Genomic DNA, 21,548 nt, shown 5'->3' on the forward strand with positions numbered 1-21,548 from the left:
CCCATAGAGAAGCGAACAGCTGATCTACAGTGAAGGATTAATCACGGGATACAGACAGACATGTGGCACACCTGAATCCAGCAGTGGGTGGGCAGTGTAAGTTTTGTTATCAAGAAGAGACTTTGGAACATTTGTTTTTAACATGTGTGAGACTTGATGATATTTTTATACTTCTAAACACTTGATTTCAGGGCTTTGGGGAGCAGTTTTCTCAAAGTATTTATTGGGGGACTCAAATCCAGATTCTCAGATAGACAGAAAGTGTGCTTGCTAAACTATTTGATTGGTACAGCAAAATTGGCAATCTGGACGAACAAGGAAGAATAAGGGGTTGCAGCTTTCTTCAACAGATGCTGAACAAATGTTAAAGAGTTTGGTGGCTGAAAGGATAAAAGTTGAATTTTCATATTTCAAGCTTGTGAATAATGTACAATGTTTTATAGACGTGGTATATTAATGGAGATTTATTTATTATGATAACCCATCGTTCTTTCCATCCATCCTTCCCCTCCTTCCTTTTTTCTTTCTCTCTTTCTTTCTTTCTTTCTTTCTTTCAACCACCCACACATCTTTCCTTCCATCCATCCTTCCATCCATCCTTCCATCCATCTGTCCCCTTCTTTTATTATTTGAATTAAAAAGTCATTTTTGTTCTGCCTTTAAATTATGCATAGATAGATGGAGACAAAATTATGGTAATAAGAATTGGGGAGGGAAATGTGTTTAATTGTCATTAAAAATTATGTCATAATTCAAAACATGTTAACTGTCCTATTATAGGCTTAATTCTATTTTTGCAAAATACAATGTGGGGTTAAATGTGACATAGACATACTTTCGCTCAATAAGATTCACATTTTGACGTTTGATGCTAAATTCACAATCAGTTCCTCATATTATATGTGTTCAAATCCTTTTTAAAAGCCTCAGATACAGAGGTATTTATGATGTGCTGGTTGTTAGATGAGAGCCTATCGGTTTAATCACAGTGGAAGGTCTGATCATGCACAGATGCGTCCTGCTGAGCCGAGAATCATGGCAAATATTTACTCTCATACTACTATAATGCGGCTCCGGCATTTTGAGGACAAACTAAATGAGAACTAAGGTTCAGGACGAAACAGTTAGGGTAGGAGCTTTGATCTGAGCTATAATTGGTTGCAAGAGGTGGAGAAAGGACTTCAGAAGGTAATTTGTCAGAAGCAAATATATGAGAGTTATATTAATACACCTGAGATATTTCTGGAATTTTATGAGCTTGATTTTTCATACTGGGGCTTCAGTTACGAAGTGTAGACACCCCTCTATCTACCTTTCATAGACATAAAAGCCTCCGGTGATGTATGGAAATTGTTAAGAGATGTACATATACCTTCGTCATAGCATCCATTACTGCTGTAGCTGAAAGTCTTAGATTAAATAACCATTTGCCTGAATTTTTTTTAAATTACTTTCAGAATAATGTTAAAAATGAAACAAAAACTGTAAATGCTACTGCTTTGCCTGTAATAAGACGGGAGTCTACCCTGCAAGGTTTTTCTCTAGGAGAGAGACATTAAAACACACACACACACACACACACACACACACACACACACTTACAAAGCTATGGGCATGCAGGAATATTTCAAACTGTCAAATTTGATCAGATTGAAAGACTGAAATGGTTTGATGAACAAAATTGTCCAACCTGATCACACAGAATCACATGACTACCTATATTTTTTGCTAAATTATTTTAATTTTATGTGGCTCCTTTTATGTATTGCAGCAGTTTTCTGGCAAAATGAACACTAGAGGCGCTAAAACAACAAGTTTTATTCACTTTCACACAAATCACGAGTAAAATAACATATTATCAGTTTATAAACACTTACTTTTCACCCTGTTCCTCACACAGTGCTATCTAATGACATCTAAACACTTCTACTGTAGCGCACAACTTCTATGACATTTCAGCTTACGTGTAAACTCCTGGTCCTGTGCAGCGCAAGTGCAACACTCAATCAGTTGTGTTACCACACAATTTATTTCTATTTGAATAAGTTACAAATATATAATTGTATATTTATAATTCAAATGTTAAAAAATTTAAAAACGTAGTAAAAGAGTTTAGATGTTATAAGGTGGCAGTGTATAAAGTAAGTGTTTGTTAACTAATAATCTGCTGTTTTACTTGTGGTTTGTGTGAAAAGGAATAAAATCATTGTTGTTGTAGTGCCTCTATGTTCATTTCACCAGGAAACGGCCGCAATACCTACAACAAGCCACATAATTTGCTAAATTGTAGGCATAGTAATGCATTTCCAGGTTGCATATTTTGATTTCATGGGGTCTTGAAGGTATTGTCAATGTATGCTATTATAATGACTTTTTTTCCGTTTTGTTTTTGGCCTTTTTCCACTTTCATAGCCAGAGGACAGGAGGACAGGAAATGCGTTGTTGCATGAGCGCCAAAGCACAATGTGTCAAAGGACATGCACTGACCACTAAGACACAGCTCCATCATAATTGCCTTTTTTAATGAAAAGAACATAATGTTAATTCAAAATATGAGACATCATATGCTTCTGTTTCAGATACTTCACTTACAATAAAGTGTGTGTAGGTGGCAGTAATTCAGCAAGTGTGTTGTCATTGTGTGCAGAGCCTCAAAAAAACCCATCCTGCAAATCTGATCAGAGAGGTTTTTATAAATTCCACAAAACAAAATGACACCCCTTGCTGGCCCCCACCTACCTATTCAAGTGGCCTGATCACACTATGTATTTATTACACAGGTCAATTGCCACTTAAACTAATGTGCCAGGTGCATATTAAAAGCAAATCCATGTTTGGATGGGAGCATTTTCAAATACGATCTTCATTTGTAATGTTTGGTGATTAATATTAGTGCAGAACTGTTTCCATCGCTGTAAGTAATAATTACCATTATAGTACAGTAAGTTCTTACAATTAATTACTCTTCTAAATTATGGTATTAATTAATGACAAAACCTCACAGTGGTTGCATTACATGAATACAACTGTTCTTCAGTGTTTCATCTATAATGGTAAATCTCATGAAAGCTTCTTATTTCAACCCAAAATCAAAAGAAAAAAATAAGAAATTATATTTCTCCAAGGAAATGAAGCATATTTTAGGACCATTTTGATTTTTTGTCTTATGCCTCATTCTCGCTACTGGAATGCAAGAAACAATTATCTATTACTTAAAGGGGTAATTTCATGCTTTTTTGTTTACCTTATTTTTTTTCCTCGAGGTTTACTTATAATGTTAGTAAATGTTTTTGCACACAGCAAAAATAGTCATTAAATAACCCTTTTCCACGCTGTCTCTGAACCTCTGTCACTCGGTTTTCTAGATAGCAGCCACTAGCATGTACTACAGCATTGTCTTTCTTTGCACTCTAAGCTATGCATTCTTCTTACATAATTAAGTAATAATATCTCACATCAATATTACGTGAGCAATTATGTATTTCTTTGGTAAGTAACCGTATAAGCACGATCCGCTCCGTGTTGGAGTCCTGAACATGGTTTATTTTGTGATTAAAAACTGCTGACTATACAATTCCTTACTAACATGAACAGAAACAGAGGTATTTAATGTTACTCACTGGCATTACTGTCGTGTCCAATTTAGTTGGCACTGTTCCATATTTCAACTTTCTTTGTTTGCAAAGTCTGAATCATAATAGTTCTCAAAAGAATCCTTAGAGAAATATGCCAAACAAAACATATAATCCCACATTGATCGATCAGGAACTTTGATAAAAAATAAACTTCAACCTCTTTCCTAACATTGTAATTCTTTAGGCTATGCAGAGTTGCTGAATTTCCACTGCCAGGAACAGCACAACATTTTCGACATCGTAATCTCTTTGTTATTAAATAACAACTACAGCAATGGTCCCTCTGGCTATATAGCAATAGCTGTACCTGTCCAGCTCTCATCATTCACTCTGACTGTGCAATAGTGGGCGGACCAAAGAGATGATGATGTAAAAGGAGATGTTGATCTCTTGCTGTAGAGGCAGTCATGCATTAATAAAGGACCCCAACAGACATAGGAAAGTCGTGGAAGTAGGAAACGAGCCGTTTTTGCAGCTTGGTGTCAATAAATGCTCTTTTTGAACTAAAGGGGAAGTTTTGAGTTCTGAAACTTACTGTATGAGCAATTCTAGCATTAGGGCCCTATGAAATCTGTTTTTATTTTTTTCCAAATTCCGTTCGATTTTTTCCAAATTCTGTCTTTTCCCTTTTATTTTTTCTGAATTCCAGGTTTTAAAGTTTATTTATATTTTATCATAAAAAAACTATTTAATCAAATAAATTCAATGAATTTGAATCTAATGAAAACATAACAATTACTTTTCAATATACCATTGCATTATTGTTTTTTTTATTATTGTTTTTTTATTTATATTTATAAAGGAAGAGCACCTATAATGATCCTCACAGCACAACCCAAACCTCAAAATTTTAGTTTTTTTATTTTATTATTATTATTATTATTATTTGGTCAAATACAGTGCTGCACAGTAGAGCATCACAGTATTAATGAAAGCAGTGGTGAAACTGTTGCTTGAGATATTGCTTAAATATAATGTAATTATTATTGATATATTATTATCATTATCATTACTACTACTACATTGAATATTACATTTTACAATACAGAAGTCATATAATTCTGTTGCATTTTTTCAATTTCACACATCTAGCTTTGACGCATGAAGCTTTTATTTTGCCATTTTGGCGGAAAATTGGATGTTTTTAATGGCTTCACTTCTCACCTCCGGAAAAGCAGTTCACTGTATGGGCTAATGTGCTTATTAAACGTGAAAGCCTATGATGTAATTATATAAATATATAGTCTGCATGTGCTGCACTTCACATTGAATAAAGTGCTCTGCTCTTTGTCATTAATACACACACAGAGCACACGTGATGTTAATGATGCGGTTAGTGTATAAACAGTGGCTTCTCAGCCTTTTGTGGTTTAATCATCACACTAGGACATCATGATTTTAATTTGATTAATTGTTCATTTATACATTAATTTCATCCCAAATATGTCAAATTCCATGACATTCCACGTTTTATAGTTAATTATATGTGTTTTCCATGCTTTTATAGTACAATAAACTCTTATATGCAAAAAGATCAAGGAAAATTCCATTCCCTTTATAACATGACCCCATTAAATGTTAAAGTGTTTATACATCATTGTTGTATTTGTTATACTATTTTTAATTTATTATGATTTAAATTTTAAAAAGTCATTGTATTTATTTATTTACTTTTAACAGAGTTTACAAAAATATTCAAAATTGAAACGTCAGGAACAATTACGGCAGTGAAAATTTGCTTGATCATTGTGTTATGAAAATGTCACAATGCAACAACAACAACAAAAAAGTAATGGTCCTAAAAAATAGGGTTCATTTTCTTTATGCAAAATATAAATTTTTCTCCCCTTTTAATTTTAGGGTGAAATGTTTGTATTTTTGTCTTATTCACCCACAACCAAAAATAACGTCATCGTTATTGATGATGAAATAAATGTCCTTTCCTTTATTTTCATTTCTAGGCTGTAGTACAGGACATGACAGCAGGTAAATGTGGACATTTGTGCCCAGCCATCTGTTCATGCACGCACACGTCACTGTATCGCTGCTTTCCAACTGCATATGCCAGCACAGAGGGTGCACACCAAATGTACCTGCATGCTACACTGTCAGAGTTAACTCTATGCACACTGGAGAAAGAATAGAGATGATTTTATGTGGAATTCGCAAGGCTTGTGTGTGCATAAAGTCATGGTATTTTTTTTTTATTATTTAAACAAATAAATGTTAATTAAACAATGTTTTAAAATAAATTATTTAGAGATAATGGCCGGCTGACTGTGCATTATCCCACTTATTAGATGGCTACTAACCTAATTTTGTCAAGAATATAAAAAAGTTTTCTCAGGATTTCTCCAATTTACTATGTCACATGGTAACAAAATGGCGACCTATATGTTGATTACACCACATGACATTCAATGTTTTTCAAATATTAATTATATTTTAAAATCAAATTGCTTCACTGCTTTTTTTTTTTTTTTTTTGTAAGAAATAATAATAAAAAATTATTCTGAACTACTCATGCCAACATTATTATTATTAATATTATTTTATTTATGTATTTTTTTGTCAGTTCCACCAAATGACATTTTAAAATCACAGAAAAATGATCAAAATGACATTTAACTTAGTAACTGAAAACATGGGTATCATAGTAAAGGTCTGTTCAGGTAATTGTTTTGTGTAATTTTTGAATAATTTAATAGATCTGGACAAAATATCACATCACTGATCCATATATATTGTTTATTTTCATGTAAAATAAAACACATTAAAATAAATAGGTTCACAATTCACTCTGCAGTATTAGAACAAACAATCTGGCATACAAACCTTTATGAAATATTGCAAGTGAAGAGATGCATATTAAATGTAAAAATGAATAATGTTTGTATTATGAGTCAGAATATAGTGCATTCAGAAAGTATTTAGACCCCTTCATTTTTTTTTTTAATTTTGTTAATGTAGCCTTATGTTAAATGCTTAAGTTATTTATTTTTTCATATCAATCTACACTCCCCATAATGACAAAGCAAAAACCAGATTTTTGATAACTTAGCAAATTAAAAAAGAGAAAAAACTGAAATATCACATTGACATAAGTATTCAGACCCTTAACTCAGAACTTAGTTGAAGCACCTTTGGCAGCGATTCAGCCTCAAGTCTTTTTGGGGTATGATGCAACAAGCTTTGCACACCTGGATTTGAAGATTTTCTGCCATTATTCTCTGCAGATCCAGGTTGGATGGGGACTGTTGGTGGACAGCCATTTTCAGGTCTCTCCAGAGATGTTCAATTGGGTTCAAGTCCGGGCTCTGGCTGGGCCACTCAAGGATCTTCACGGAGTTGTCCCTAAGCCACTTTTGCATTGTCTTGGCTGTGTGCTTAGGGTCATTGACCTGTTGAAAGGTGAACCTTCGGCCCAGTCTGAGGTCCTGAGTGCTCTGGACCAGGTTTTCATTAAGGATATCTCTGTATTTTGCTGCGTTGAGCTTTCCTTCAAACCTGGCCAGTCCCCCAGTCCCATGCTTCACCGTTGGGATGGTATTGCGCATGTGATGAGCGGTGCCTAGTTTCCTCCAGACATGGCACTTGGAATTGAGACCAAACAGTTCAATCTTCATTTCATCAGACCAGAGAATCTTGTTTCTCACAGTCTGAGAGTCCTTTAGGTGCTTTTTTATGTGTCTTGCACTGAGCAGATGCTTCCGTCTGGCCACTCTGCCATAAAGCCCAGATCGGTGGAGTGTTGCAGTGATGGTTGTCCTTCTGCAAGTTTCTCCCATCTCCACACATGATCTCTGGAGCTCAACCAGAGTGACCATCGGGTTCTTGGTCACCTCTAATACCAAGGCCCTTTTCCCCTGATTGCGCAGTTTGGCCGGGCAGCCAGCTCTAGGAAGAGTCCTAGCTGTTCGAAACTTCTTCCATTTAAGAATTATGGAGGCCACTGTGCTCTTGGGAACCTTCAATGCAGCCGAAATTTGTAGCCTTCCCCAGACCTGTGCCTCGATACAATCCTGTCTCTGTGCTCTTCAGACAGTTCCTTTGACCTCATGGCTTGGTTTTTGCTCTGATATACATTTCAGCTGTGAGACCTTATATAGACAGGTGTGTGCCTTTCCAAATCATGTCCAATTAATTGAATTTGCCACAGGTGGACTCCAATCAAAGTGTAGAAACATCTCAAAGATGATCCAGAGAAATGGGATGCACCTGAGCAAAATTTCAAGTGTCATAGCAAAGGGTCTGAATACTTATGTCAATGTGATATTTCAGTTCTTTATTTTTAATAAATTTGCAAAGTTATCCAAATCTGTTTTTTGCTTTGACATTATGAGGTATGGAGTGTAGACTGATGTGAAAAAAATAATTATTAAAAAATTTTAGCATATGGCTGCAACATAAAATGTGAAAAAATGAAGTGGTCTGAATACTTTCTGAATGCACTGTATGTATCTGTATGAAAAAGTAAAATTCATTATCACACCATGTGCTTTCTCTTTCTACCACTTGGGGAAAAAAAACATGACAGATTGCTTTTGTACTTGTGCATAATGGCTGAGAATCTAACAGCATTTCGCCGGCCATCGATTAAAGATCACTGTACAAACACACACAAACAAGCCACCTCATATAGGCAGGTGTGAATTGACCACTGCTAACCATAACGTATCACACTGACATTTTCTATGTAAATGAACTTGCTCAGTGGACACAGACATGCAATCTGAATGATAAAAAATGGTTTCTGACATTTTCAAATGAGCGCAACATTTGATAAATTGATCAAGAACCAAGACTCCACATTAGATTGCTCATGATATCCTTCAATCTTTTATATGTCCTCATAAAATATACACTATATTGCCAAAAGTATTCGCTCATCTGCCTTTAGACGCATGTGAACTTAAGTGACATCCCATTCTTAATCCATAGGGTTTAATATGACGTCGGCCCACCCTTTGCAGCTATAACAGCTTCAACTCTTCTGGGAAGGCTTTCCACAAGGTTTAGGAGTGTGTTTATGGGAATTTTTGACCATTCTTCCAGAAGCGCATTTGTGAGGTCAGACACTGATGTTGGACGAGAAGGCCTGGCTCGCAGTCTTCGCTCTAATTCATCCCAAAGGTGCTCTGTCGGGTTGAGGTCAGGACTCTGTGCAGGCCAGTCAAGTTCTTCCACACCAAACTCGCTCATCCATGTCTTTATGGACCTTGCTTTGTGCACTGGTGTGCAGTCATGTTGGAACAGGAAGGGACCATCCCCAAACTGTTCCCACAAAGTTGGGAGCATGGAATTGTCCAAAATCTCTTGGTATGCTGAAGCATTCAGAGTTCCTTTCACTGGAACTAAGGGGCCAAGCCCAGCTCCTGAAAAACAACCCCACACCATAATCCCCCCTCCACCAAACTTCACAGTTGGCACAATGCAGTCAGACAAGTACCGTTCTCCTGGCAACCACCAAACCCAGACTCATCCATCAGATTGCCAGATGGAGAAGCGTGATTCGTCACTTCAGAGAACACGTCTCCACTGCTCTAGAGTCCAGTGGCGGTGTGCTTTACACCACTGCATCTGACGCTTTGCATTGCACTTGGTGATGTATGGCTTGGATGCAGCTGCTCGGCCATGGAAACCCATTCCATGAAGCTCTCTACGCACTGTTCTTGAGTTAATCTGAAGGCCACATGAACTTTGGAGGTCTGTAGCGATTGACTCTGCAGAAAGTTGCCGACCTCTGCGCACTATGCGCCTCAGCATCCGCTGACCCCGCTCTGTCATTTTACGTGGCCTACCACTTCGTGGCTGAGTTGCTGTCATTCCCAATCGCTTCCACTTTGTTATAATACCACTGACAGTTGACTGTGGAATATTTAGTAGCGAGGAAATTTCACGACTGGACTTGTTGCACAGGTGGCATCCTATCACAGTACCATGCTGGAATTCACTGAGCTCCTGAGAGCGGCCCATTCTTTCACAAATGTTTGTAGAAGCAGTCTGCATGCCTAGGTGCTTCATTTTATACACCTGTGGCCATGGAGTGATTGGAACACCTGAATTCAATTATTTGGATGGGTGAGCGAATACTTTTGGCAATATAGTGTATTTGACTGTGTCCTGGTTGAGTCTGATGTCATTATTGCAAAGATTGGCTGTTAGAAAGTAAGTAATAAAATACTACTGTACATTTACTGAGCTTTATGCTCAAGCAAATACTCAGATCTACACTTCAAAATAATAGATGGATAGTTTAACAGTTTTAACTTAAAGGAATGTTCCAGGTTCAATACCAGTTAAGCTCAATTAACAGCATTTGTGGCATAATGTTGATTTCCACAAAACAAAAACAAAAACAAAAACAAAAAAAACGGTTAAGCGTCTACCAAATGCATAAATGTCATGTAAAGGAAAACAACACAAAGACACTGATTAATCCCTGATTTTTATATATAAAAATCATTACCCATTTACCTGCTTTTCAAAACCTGTCTTGTCCAATGGTTTAAAGAGAAACTCTAGGGTAGAACATAAGAACAGGATGATAAACAATGAGTGTGTTTACATGATAACTACCAAAAATCAGCCAACCCAAGAAAACCGCATATACATGAGATTTGAAATCACTGCACACGTTGGATAAGCCGGTAAGAACTGCTGTAAAGGTGTCTACATGCAACGTGAAATCAAGGTAATGGTCAAAAATGTACACGTGCTGATCGTTTTTTGCTTAAACTGTTTATGACCTTACCCCAATAAAGGAAAGCCATTTAAGGCATTTACAAGACAACACATATTGTCGGCTTATTAAGCATAATCGGTGCGAGATTGTGCATGTAAACATGCTCATTGTCATATTTATATCTCATGCACGAACACACTTTACAGCTAGAAATAGAGAAGGATGCTTCGAGTATCAATCATTTTGACCTCCTTCTATCTTCTCTCTCTGTCCCTGATTCACTACGCTCTTATGCAACACAGAATGCACACTTGCCAGCGTGTGACATCTCACTGATGGCGTGTGTGTGTTTGTTTGCAAGTTATTTTCAGCAGCAGCATCAATGCAGGACCTGTCAGCGTAGGAGGGTTAATAAGCCCCGAGACTTCAGAGCGTTCGCCTTTCTTCAGTACAGATTTGTTCCTGTGCTGGTGGCAGGGAGGGTGGTGCTCAGACATGTTGTGCTCTGGGATTCTTAGTACACATTGCATCAAACAGCGCTAACAGCAAACAGGATATGAAAGATAAAGTCTGAATATGCCAAGACATGCAGTGGGTGGCAAAGTTTGGTCTGATGCATCTGTTACAATGTCTCTGGGCCCTTCTTGTCAACACGGCAAGAGTGTGTTAAATAGGTGTTGAACCACCTTGCATTGCTGTTAGATTAACTCTTAACACAGAATGAAGAAAATGTAGTTAAAATACTCAGAACTTTGAAAAGTTGACTTACGTTAGAGAGATTGCGTACCAAAAAGCTTATTTGGAAATGAAATGTAGTGGAATATGTCTGTTGTCAATTATCTCTGTGCTCAAAGCATTGACTACAGTACATCTGGTGAAAAGCATAAAGCCTATTTAGTTTTTTTCAGTACAAAGAAATTGTGCAATTTCAAGCACACATTATGCAGCAAACATTAAATACAAACATTAAAAGACAGTAGAATAAATCAATATAGCCTACAAATAGGTGAAAGTCCCATAAATACGTATATCAGGAATTTTACACTCGAGACTGTTTTACGCACATATATTTTAACATAATGTGGAGGACATAATTATTTAGTTAAATGTACGGAATTAGCGATATAGTGGGAAAATAATAATAGTATAATATTAATAATAATGTTACGTTAACATTTACAAATTTAGTACAGTTTAAAGGTAGGGGAAGAAAGATCGCCCATGTTTCAGTTTCTTTGTATCACATGAGCAGGAATATTCTGAATAGATGTACACTTTATGGAGCATTTAAACCTTTATGGAGCATTTAGACTTTTTGGGAATAAAGTCTTAACCAGATACTTACCTTAATCGGTGATGTGAACATAAATGTGGTCAACTTTTAGAAGTGAATAGACGAGCTCCACTGTGAAATCTTCACTTCAGGTCAGGAATTTAACATTGCGCTCAGGTTGGTTTATAAATGAATACATGGAAATCATTATGTGTGAATCGTGTGATAAATGAATATAGACATTTTAAGGAATGGAAAATGTAGCCTATATGATGTAGTATCTTAGTTAATATTACACTTGTCAAGCTCCAGATGCGCACAATTAATGGAGACCTCAAACTGAGTCGAGACCGCGCCCATCTGATCTGAAATCACACCGTGCGCATTTTCATTCCTAAGTTTTACACTTTAGTAGGCTATTAATATTGACTTCACAGACTCCTCATTTCTTTGTAATTTTAAAATGTTGCTTTATCCTTGTGCTTCTTGGATAATCAATCAAACAAATATTGTTTCTATTATTCAGATTAATCCGTTATTCGTTTTGAAGTCATTATTTGTGTCTTTCCGAATAAGGTATTTGGCTTCAGGCACATCCCTAGTAACAATGTTTTATCAACATTTTCCAAACAAATTCCACTGTATAAAGATAAAAATGCACCAAAATAGCATCAATTTAAGTAACATTAAACGTTTCCCAAAGTCTTAGTTGGAGGTTGACTAATTAAAAGAACTAGTCCCCATAGTTTGCGTATTATTGCAATGGACATTAAATGTCTTAAACCCTCATTCTCCACAATATTAATCGTGGCTATCCACTTTGCTACAGTAATCGTGAAGTTGCCTTCACGTTATTCGCACCATTTTGAACTCCACATGAAAAGCGCTTGCAGAGAACGTCTTGTTTTGCTTTTAGCACTGACACTGCGCACGTAAATAATACTTCATCCGAATTGTCCAGTGAGGCAGAAGCGCAACACAGTGTCGGGGAAACGCTGATGCTTCACTCCAGCAAGTAATGTGAATGCAGCTTTTTACAGGTCCCATCTGGGTTTGTTTCGTACAAACATTTTGAATAAGAGGTCCTTTCCTCTTCACTTGATCATTGAAACGGAATCACTGTTTTGTGTATTTGTGGACACATTGCAAAGGTTCCACCATATTTCAACCAGTGTTCAGAACTAGGAGCTGATTAAAATGTGAGAATCTAATGTAAAATCTGTAAATGCGTTAATCGTGTTAAAAAAATTAACGCATTAACATTTTAAATTAATCGTATGCATTAATGTGTTTATTTCAAAAGCTCTAAAACTTTTTAGAGTGCCACAGAGACAGTGTTTACCGTTTTCGAGAAAATTAAAGGTGCAATATGTAACAGTTTTCATGTAAAATTCACCCTTTTTTTGCCAACGTGTGAACAGCTTGTAACGCAACTTAAAAAATGAGCTCTTCCCGGACTTCCTAGGTTGCCTATTAAAAGCCTGTTGACTGATTTTCATGCGAAGGGAGCGGGTCGCTTTTGCCGGGAAAATCCGAAGGATGTGACCTTTATGCGCGCTCCCAAGAGCCTTGCCTCAATGCTCCTCTTCCGCTATTCAACCGTGACAACAAACTGCAACACTAGGTAACGTTATCTTAGAGATGGAATCCAGCAAACGTCTGGCTCCCAGCACCAATTCCTACACAAACTCAGAGTAAGCCAAAAAAAAAAATGTATCTACTGATTCCCATCTGGCTAAGCGGGGACGTGAAAGTGATCGAACGTGAATTGGCATTCTTCTTATTGGACAGGTAAGCTTACATAACTGCAAAGCATGTGAAATATAGTGCCATAAGGATTGATCTGTGTAATTTTAGCTAAACTACAATAACACTTGAAATGAATGCTAGACAGTGTTCAAGATAATGCAAAAAGACCCATTCATTAGTGTAACGTAACTTGGTTATACAGAAAATATATACATTCTATTATTATAAAACAATAGTGCATCGATATATCAAAATGACAATTGTGATGGAATCACATCAATACTGAATTGTGTTAACATATTTATAATGTACAGTCTATTTTATAAACAGCTACTGTCATCATCCACCAAATTTAGCTAACAGCTATTGATAAAGCTGGCTAGCTAGCTAACGCCGACACACACTATCGTATAAATGCAGTCAATTTATCATGCAAAGAAAGTGATTACTTCAATCTACAGTCTCGCTTAGTCAGACCTATATCCACACTTTGTTTTAGCCCTGTTCCAGCACTGGAGAGTCAAAGATAATATACAGTCTCAAAGTTTGTATTAAAACAATCATAACTGCGTAATTTTAATTATGCCACCTCATCTGTCAGCATGATGCCAGTGAATCACGTTCAGTCTCTTTGTACGTTACATCATTGTTTTGGCTGATGCTCGCTCGCTCGCGTCCCTATGGAGTTTGTGCATGAGCACGAGCAACAGGTAGCTGGCTGCAGTTCACTTAACGGCCACAGGTGTCATTAATATAAAAAGGTGTCAAGCTATAAAAAGATATACGTGTATATATATATATATATATATATATATATATATATATATATATATATATATATATAAACTGAAAATGAACTTTTGATAGGAAGTTTAGATTGAATGCTGCATAGAGAGCTATAGGATGCTCCCTTGCTCTCTATTTAGTGAATGACTTAACCACCAGTGTGCTGTCTGTCTGCACTGGTCTTAGAACAGTTGGAAATGCACCTTATTTTCATCCTTAATCCATATACTGTAAAGCTTCTGAAAGCAACATTTTTACAGCTTTTGTATGAACCCATTGATTCTCAATGTGATAATGCACAGTAAATATAGGATTTCCATGGAAAAAAATGCGCTTAAGTACACATTAGTGTACATTGTGTTTAGCAGCGTGGCGTTTCGGGATAAATTGCTCAAAGTTTAAAAACTAGAGACTCTAATATTTTGACTCAAACAGGTTTCAATGTAAAAACTTAATTAGGTTTCTTACCAGATGTAGTTTTTTTGGCATTTCTCCCAAAGACATCTCTGCTGTGGTCGGTGCCATGTTGTTTTGTCGCATTAACCCTTTACTGACAGCACAGACTCTCCTGAACTGAGATTAGTTGGTTTAAATAAATTTAAATTATGCATTGCATATAGCAAAGACAAAATACAATGTCCACGCATGTGTACTCGACGTCGCACGAGGTTATAGTTGTCTCTGCATAGTAAGCAGGGAAAGTATTTTAATACTGAAAAAGTTTGAATCTTTAACCTTAACTTTCCTTGTTAAAAAGCTAACAAAAAAATACAAATGGATTAAACCGCTTGAGTTGTGTGTAACCTTTATGTTGCCTGTATGTCCTTTTTTGGACCCCATTGACTTGCACTGTATGTACAAACAGACATAATATATCCTTGAGAAAAAGAAAGTCATATGAGTGAGTAAATAATAAGAGAATTATCATTTTTAGGTGAACAATTCCTTTAAAACAGTGCTCAAGAACACCCCCTATTTGGCCACGATACACTTTATTTGCAATAAGCTTAATTTGCAAAGCCTATCACAATGCATCACATTGTTTGGCTTTTTAACTTTCAGAGTGGACACACAATCACTACCTTGCAGAAACTTGCCATGCTGCACTTGTTTATAACATGGCGTAAGTCTAGTTATGCATTGTGGCAGAACAGCAATGAGAACACAGCTGTCTGTTTCATTGTGAATCATAGTAATTAAGACTCATTATTTAAAAGATCTGTTAGCCTGCAGTTGCATGCTTCACCGATAGCATCACCGTCATACATCTGCTTCAGTAGGACCCTGTTGAGAAAACATCATGTTGATGTGAGTCAGAGAAATTATCCATTAATCTTTAATGAATTTAAAAATCAGGTCAGTAGCAGGTAACTTGGGATTGTGAATATACCATATTCCAAAAGACCTTAACAGTCCGTAGTTCTCTCCTGAAATGAACTGACAAAGTCATTATTTTTTTGTCATTAACTTTGTGGTCAGAAATGTCCTGGGGTTTGAGCAGTGAGTAATGGCTGTTATTACGAAATCAGTGACACTGTGGCAAGTTCATTTATTACAGTGTAAAAGAGGGGCATTTGTTCAGCATTTTCTTCGCAAGGAAAAGTCTTTCTTTTTGTAGTATTTTTTAGCTCCTTGTTCATAAATGTCCCCGCAACAAGATTACAAGCTTAGCGATTACAGCTTAAATGGTTATAAGCAAACCCAAATTCAGTGTCAGATATGCGAAAAACAGAAATCAAACCATATTTTGCACCATTAACTGTTTTGAGTATTATTGCAATTGAGAATAAATTGCCTTTGCCTAGACAGTCATTTGTAGCTGTGTGTCATTCAGCAACAGGTGTTAAACTAATGCTCTCATTAGCATTTTAATTAGTGCAATTTGCATTGATTAAGTTGATTTATTCAAGTATGTATCAGCAAAGAGAAGATGTAGGGAGCTGATTAATAAAATGACATAGACTAGTTAAAGTTCTTGGTTCATACAAATGACATTATCAGCATAACAGTTTGAGTTAACCCTTTAAGCTCTGAAGGTGTTTTTAAAGATTTCCTGTTTCAGTGGCATACCCAAAGTTAAAGTCTTAACTCAGAAAAAAAACAAACAAACAAACAAAACAAAAAACAAGGAGGGTCAAGTGTTTGGTATCATTGTAAAGAAAACTTTTCAGATTTTTTAATGATGTAGATTGATACATTCTGAGACTCTCAGCCTAAGAAACTGCTGAAAAATCACACACAAAAATTAAGCCCAAAATGTATTTTTTTTTTTTTCTATGTCTCTGGGTGTAAGTAAGGTGGCTTTTGTTTTGTTCCCAATCATGTCAACTGTGTCTGAGAAAATGTTTGTGTTAATACGTCAAAGCAATCAAAAGTTATAGCATTACAAATATATTTTATCATAGTGTCCAAAAACGTCTCCATGTGTCCAAAAGCCTCTCCAAACAAATAAAACATAATAACTGTACAAAAGAAGTAATTACACATGCAAACACAACAATGACTAAAGACATGATTTTAGTAATGAGATTTCACAGAGTGCATTTTGATTCAATGAGTCTGCATCGAGTCTGTGTCATTTACTTGGCGCCATCTCCTGGTGGCCATGTGTAACATTGTGCTTCATGTGGATTATCTAATGATCTATGCATCTGATTACCTTGTATTAGGGCTTGTATGAAGGATAATCACCTCCTCTAAGTAATTTTATGTAATATTTTATGTTCCGTTTATTTTTCGTGAAGTTATAAGTGAAAACGCAGCATATAAGCAACACCAAAATAATTGTAAAAGACATATACTTAACTGTTACTTGCTACATTTTAAAACAAATAGGTTGGTTGTATTCTACTCTTTGAGAGCTTTCCAACAATATATGACACAAGGCTATTTGATGAGTTTGATGTTTTACTGCAATAATATGTATAGTGCAATTTATTTTATTTATTTTTTTATCAAAATGAAACACTTCTGATTTGTCTGCTAATTTCAAAGCACTTGTTCAGTTTTGGTCATAATGCCCGCATGCATTGGAAAGTAGAGCTTCTAAGCTTTCAAACGATACCTATTTTTTTGTTGGTCAAGACTGTAGTTATTAATATATTGACGATTATTTTTTTTTCTCACAGGCCCGTCAGCGGTTCATAATTTGAATTCAGAATGTATTTGTATGCTTCAGTGTTAACAAGGAAATCTAACCTTTTTATGAAGTTAACATGGTCAGTGTCACTTATTTGGTTACATCTGATTAGTGACCTGGAAGTACTGCAGAATCTTAAATATTTCCTAAAAATTTTACGCCGTGCCGTTTTACTTTTTTTTTTTTTAATCCAACTTCCTGTTCATTTCCAATTTAAATTAGATTTTGAATTCCAGATTTTCAATGTGATGTCAGACTTTCAGACCCCAGTGTAACACTAAAACAACAGCACAGATTAGAAGTTGATAAATCTGTAAACTGGAACACAGCACAGAACAATCTGTCCAATCACATACTACAGCATATAACGTATGCACATTCAGAATCAGAATGAGCTTTATTGCCAAGTATGCTTACACATACAAGGAATTTGTCTTGGTGACAGAAGCTTCCAGTGCATAAACATTATTCCATCATGCATGAGATACAGTATTTCTACCGCCTAATATTTTTGGCCTAAAGCTAAAATTGCCGACCCAAATGAGGACCTTTGAACGTCATTTGATGCAAACCAGAAATTTCCATAACCTAGATGTCAGGTTGAATCAGTGTATATGTGTATCGTTACAATGGTGTGAGCATGTGTGCACATGTATGCGTCTGTATTTGTGTGTGATACACACTTTGAACGGTTTGAACGGTCTTTGCCTCTCAAAACTCATCTTTTTCCAGCAGAGTAGTCTGTAATCAGGCCAAGGGTAGAGAAATGTGTGTGTGTGTGTGTGTGTGTGTGTGTGTGTGTGTGTGTGTGTGTGTGTGTGTGTGTGTGTGTGTGTATGTGTGAGCATGGGTGGGTGGGTGTGAACGTCTCAGATAGACGGTGGCTGTGTAAAAGGTTTTTTGAGTAGACGACACACAAAAAAAAAAAAAAAAGGAATGAGGGCGAACAAGATAGAAAGAGAGCACGTAGAGACAGTTCCATGCCTGGACTAAAAGCACTAGGGAAATTATGTGAAATTGCTGCTCAAAACACTTAGCAAGCACACGCAGCAGTCAGAATATTTCTAACGAGCGCTATATTATTAACACCATGGTGTCTGCTGATGGACTTGAGCCAGACATTAACCTGTAATCAGACGATGTTTGAAACGAGAGCTGCCGTCTTACCTGGAGAAAATCACAGCTATATTATTATTTCAGTGTCAACTCTTTGATTCAGTGCCTTCATTAACAAAAGAACATCTGTCTGATTAGACTACCAGCTAAATGAAAAGTTTTGTGTACGTGCTTGCATATTAATTGAGGATGAATTTACTGGAAATGAGCTTCATCAAAAGGATCAGTTGTTTCTTTTTCAGGCAGATTTCAAATGGCACTCAAGGGAGCAACAACAGTAGTGGATATGCAAGATGGACAAGTTGATATGGTTGAATCCAAAAAGTGCATGTGGGCATATTTTTCACTCCATTCACTCCCATTCTAATGCATCCAAATGTGGGAGACCAGTAGTGAAGACATTTTGCATGCCGCTGCATACAAAAGTTCAAGTTTGCTAAACTCTGACTTATGAATATGAATAACGAGATGACGTGTGACCAATAGAAAACATTACACACTGACCTCTTGGCTCAATTCAAAGAATACATATTTCAAAACTAAGTGTTTTTATTGTTGCAGAAAAGGGAGCAGATGGTTTATTTTAACATTTTATATATTATATTAGTTATTTTTAGTCCGTTGAGGTGTCCGAAATAATTTTAAATTCTAGTATGACTGCCCCTTAAGAGTTTAGGGGTTATTAAACACCTAGCTTCTTGTTCAGAGATTGGTATATATCTCTGATTGAAGCTGAGCAGTCAGTACATTTACATTTGCACTTTAAAAGATTGATTTAAGTCAGATAAAAATTATAATTCGTCTTTTAAAATGTCATGTAAACACTTTTGTCCGACTGAAATCGTACCAGTCTAAATTTTGTATACTCGAATTATTCAAGACTAGTTGCCTAAACTGTCAACTTCACATTGGCCATTTTAGAAGCAGGAAAACCAAAGATGTTATTACAATTTTTAATAAATTATATGTGGAAATGAGCAATGTACTTGTTTGAGAATGGTTACAATGCTCAGCTGCTGCTAAACATACGTTAAATAGAAAATGTAAGAAATATTCTGGGTTCAGTACAAGTTAAGCTCAATTGAAAGCACTTGTGGCATAATATTGATTACCACAAAAATTAATTTCGTGGGTAGTGTTTTTATAAAATTACAAGATTCACATTTCTGCCTTTTAAACCCTCCAAAAATTGTCCCCATTCACTTCCATTATAAGTGCCCAGATTTTTGCTTTTTTTAAAGAAAAATAGGGACAAGTCAATTATTTTTGTGGTAATCAAAATTATCACACAAATGCTGTCGAATGAGCTTAACTTGTATTGAACATTTTGATGCAACATAAGTAGACCTACATGGACTGCTATAATTAACACTTCATGATTAGTTAATTGTGGCAGCTTTAATTGTAATCTCGATTATTTATATGATTAATTGTGCAGCCCTACGTACCCTTGTACTATTGAAATGCACCAACACCAATTCGGCAATAATGAACCATGTGAACGAGTTCCAAAAGCACAAGATAGCTATTGCAATCTAGGATAACTATCTGGGTCAAAGTCACCTAACGTGTCTGTAAGGGGTAAGGGATGGGCATGGAGGAGGCGGGAACTGGCAGAACAGTCAACTTAAACTTTAATGACAAAAACTCAACTTAAAACAACATAAAACACATAGACACACACACACACACACACACACACACACACTGGCCGCGTGTGTCTCTCTCTCTCGAACTGGCGTCTCTGGCTCCCATTTATCTCTCTCTCTCTCCCGCTGATAAGTTGACTCAGCGCCGGCCGTGCACCCTCACGGCCCGGCCACGCCCTCCTCCTCGTCACAGTGACTTTTATCCAAAGCAACTTTCTGTAGACTTGGGCCAACACTGGACCAACTTGGGCTTGAGTGGGCACTAGTGACCCTTTAGGGGTTCAAACCCCATGAGCTCCCCCAAAACTTAAACCCTACATTTTAAACACTTGGCCTTATCCCCAATCTCCAACCCTAAATCCTTCATCAAACCCAAACATGGTGCCAGTACTGGTCCTAATCTGTTGTTCAGGGCCCACAGTTTGGAAACCCAAACCCACATCCTTGGACTCACACATATACTTCCACTCACCGCCATCATCTTCATCAAAGGAGTTCATGCAGGGGAAGTAGATTGCCAGGGCCTCAAAGGATGCGGACAGGCTGATGCGACTCTGCGAACGCTCCATGTAAAGACCTGGCGTTGGTGCCGGCGCCGTGTCCGCCGGCTTGGGCAGGCGAGCCTGGGCATTCTTCACGCGAAGCACTGCACGCGGCGTCTTGGCTAACTTTCACCGGCCCCTTTGCCAGCAAGGAATAAACGAGAAAAAACAAAATGTCAAAACCCCCAACAAGTCTGTCTCCTCTATGTCCCAGCGGACCTGGTTTAGCTTCAAGAATCCCTTCAAGTTCCTCTGACAAGATGATGTCCAGACTTCTCGGAGAGTGGTTACTTCAAGTCCTTATTTTCTTTTTGTCCAGGTCTTCAAGACTAGAAAGGAAGGTGAATTAGGATAGAAAGAGACTGTTGTAAGCTGTATCTGGTTCAGAAAACATGATCTGTTTCTTTTCCCTCTCTGGCTGTGCCCTCATTCGGCTGTGCATTGGATGGGTGGATGGATGAATGGATGGATGTTTGGATATCGTATAATGTGGCGTCGAGGAGAGGAGGAGAGATGGAGAGAGAGAATGGAGATAGGAGTGAAGAGACAGACGGCGAGAGAGAGAGAGAGAGAGAGAGAGGGAGAAAGGTTCTCACTATTCTAGCAGTCTGAGGCTGATTCACTTCATTCAGCGTTGAGCTCTTTGTGGAGAAAAAAAGGGGAGGAGACACCTTAGAGCTGTTGCTGGGATTCAGGATATTGTCCACTCAGAGGGTGGATGTAAGGATGTGGGTGTGGCCACAGTCTACAGGCACAATAGCTGTGAGAAAACATCTATCATGCCTTCACCGACAACGGTGGAAAAATGGTCAAGTGAAAATCTTGAAAACGTTTGCAATATGATACATTTCAGACATGGTTTGATTGCAGATTTTTTTTTTTGTCCATTTCTTTCCCTTCAATCTGATTTCTTTTAAAGGTAATGTCGGTCATTTTTATGTTAAAATAGTTTCTCCTATCCTTGCTTAATAGCA

At 37.0% G+C, this 21,548-nt stretch overlaps 1 protein-coding gene across 1 annotated transcript in view; it reads right to left on the reverse strand.

Moving 5' to 3' along the window:
• LOC127446437 (regulating synaptic membrane exocytosis protein 4-like) overlaps positions 1-21,174 on the reverse strand; it is a 71,167-nt gene extending 49,993 nt beyond the window's left edge. The window contains exon 1 of the mRNA XM_051707339.1: positions 20,505-21,174. Coding sequence (XP_051563299.1) covers positions 20,505-20,601 — 97 coding nt within the window. The 5' untranslated portion in view covers positions 20,602-21,174. The remainder of the gene's footprint in view (positions 1-20,504) is intronic.
• Positions 21,175-21,548: the final 374 nt, after the last annotated feature.

Source organism: Myxocyprinus asiaticus, chromosome 9 (genome assembly GCF_019703515.2).
Source record: "Myxocyprinus asiaticus isolate MX2 ecotype Aquarium Trade chromosome 9, UBuf_Myxa_2, whole genome shotgun sequence".
Lineage (NCBI taxonomy): Eukaryota > Metazoa > Chordata > Actinopteri > Cypriniformes > Catostomidae > Myxocyprinus > Myxocyprinus asiaticus.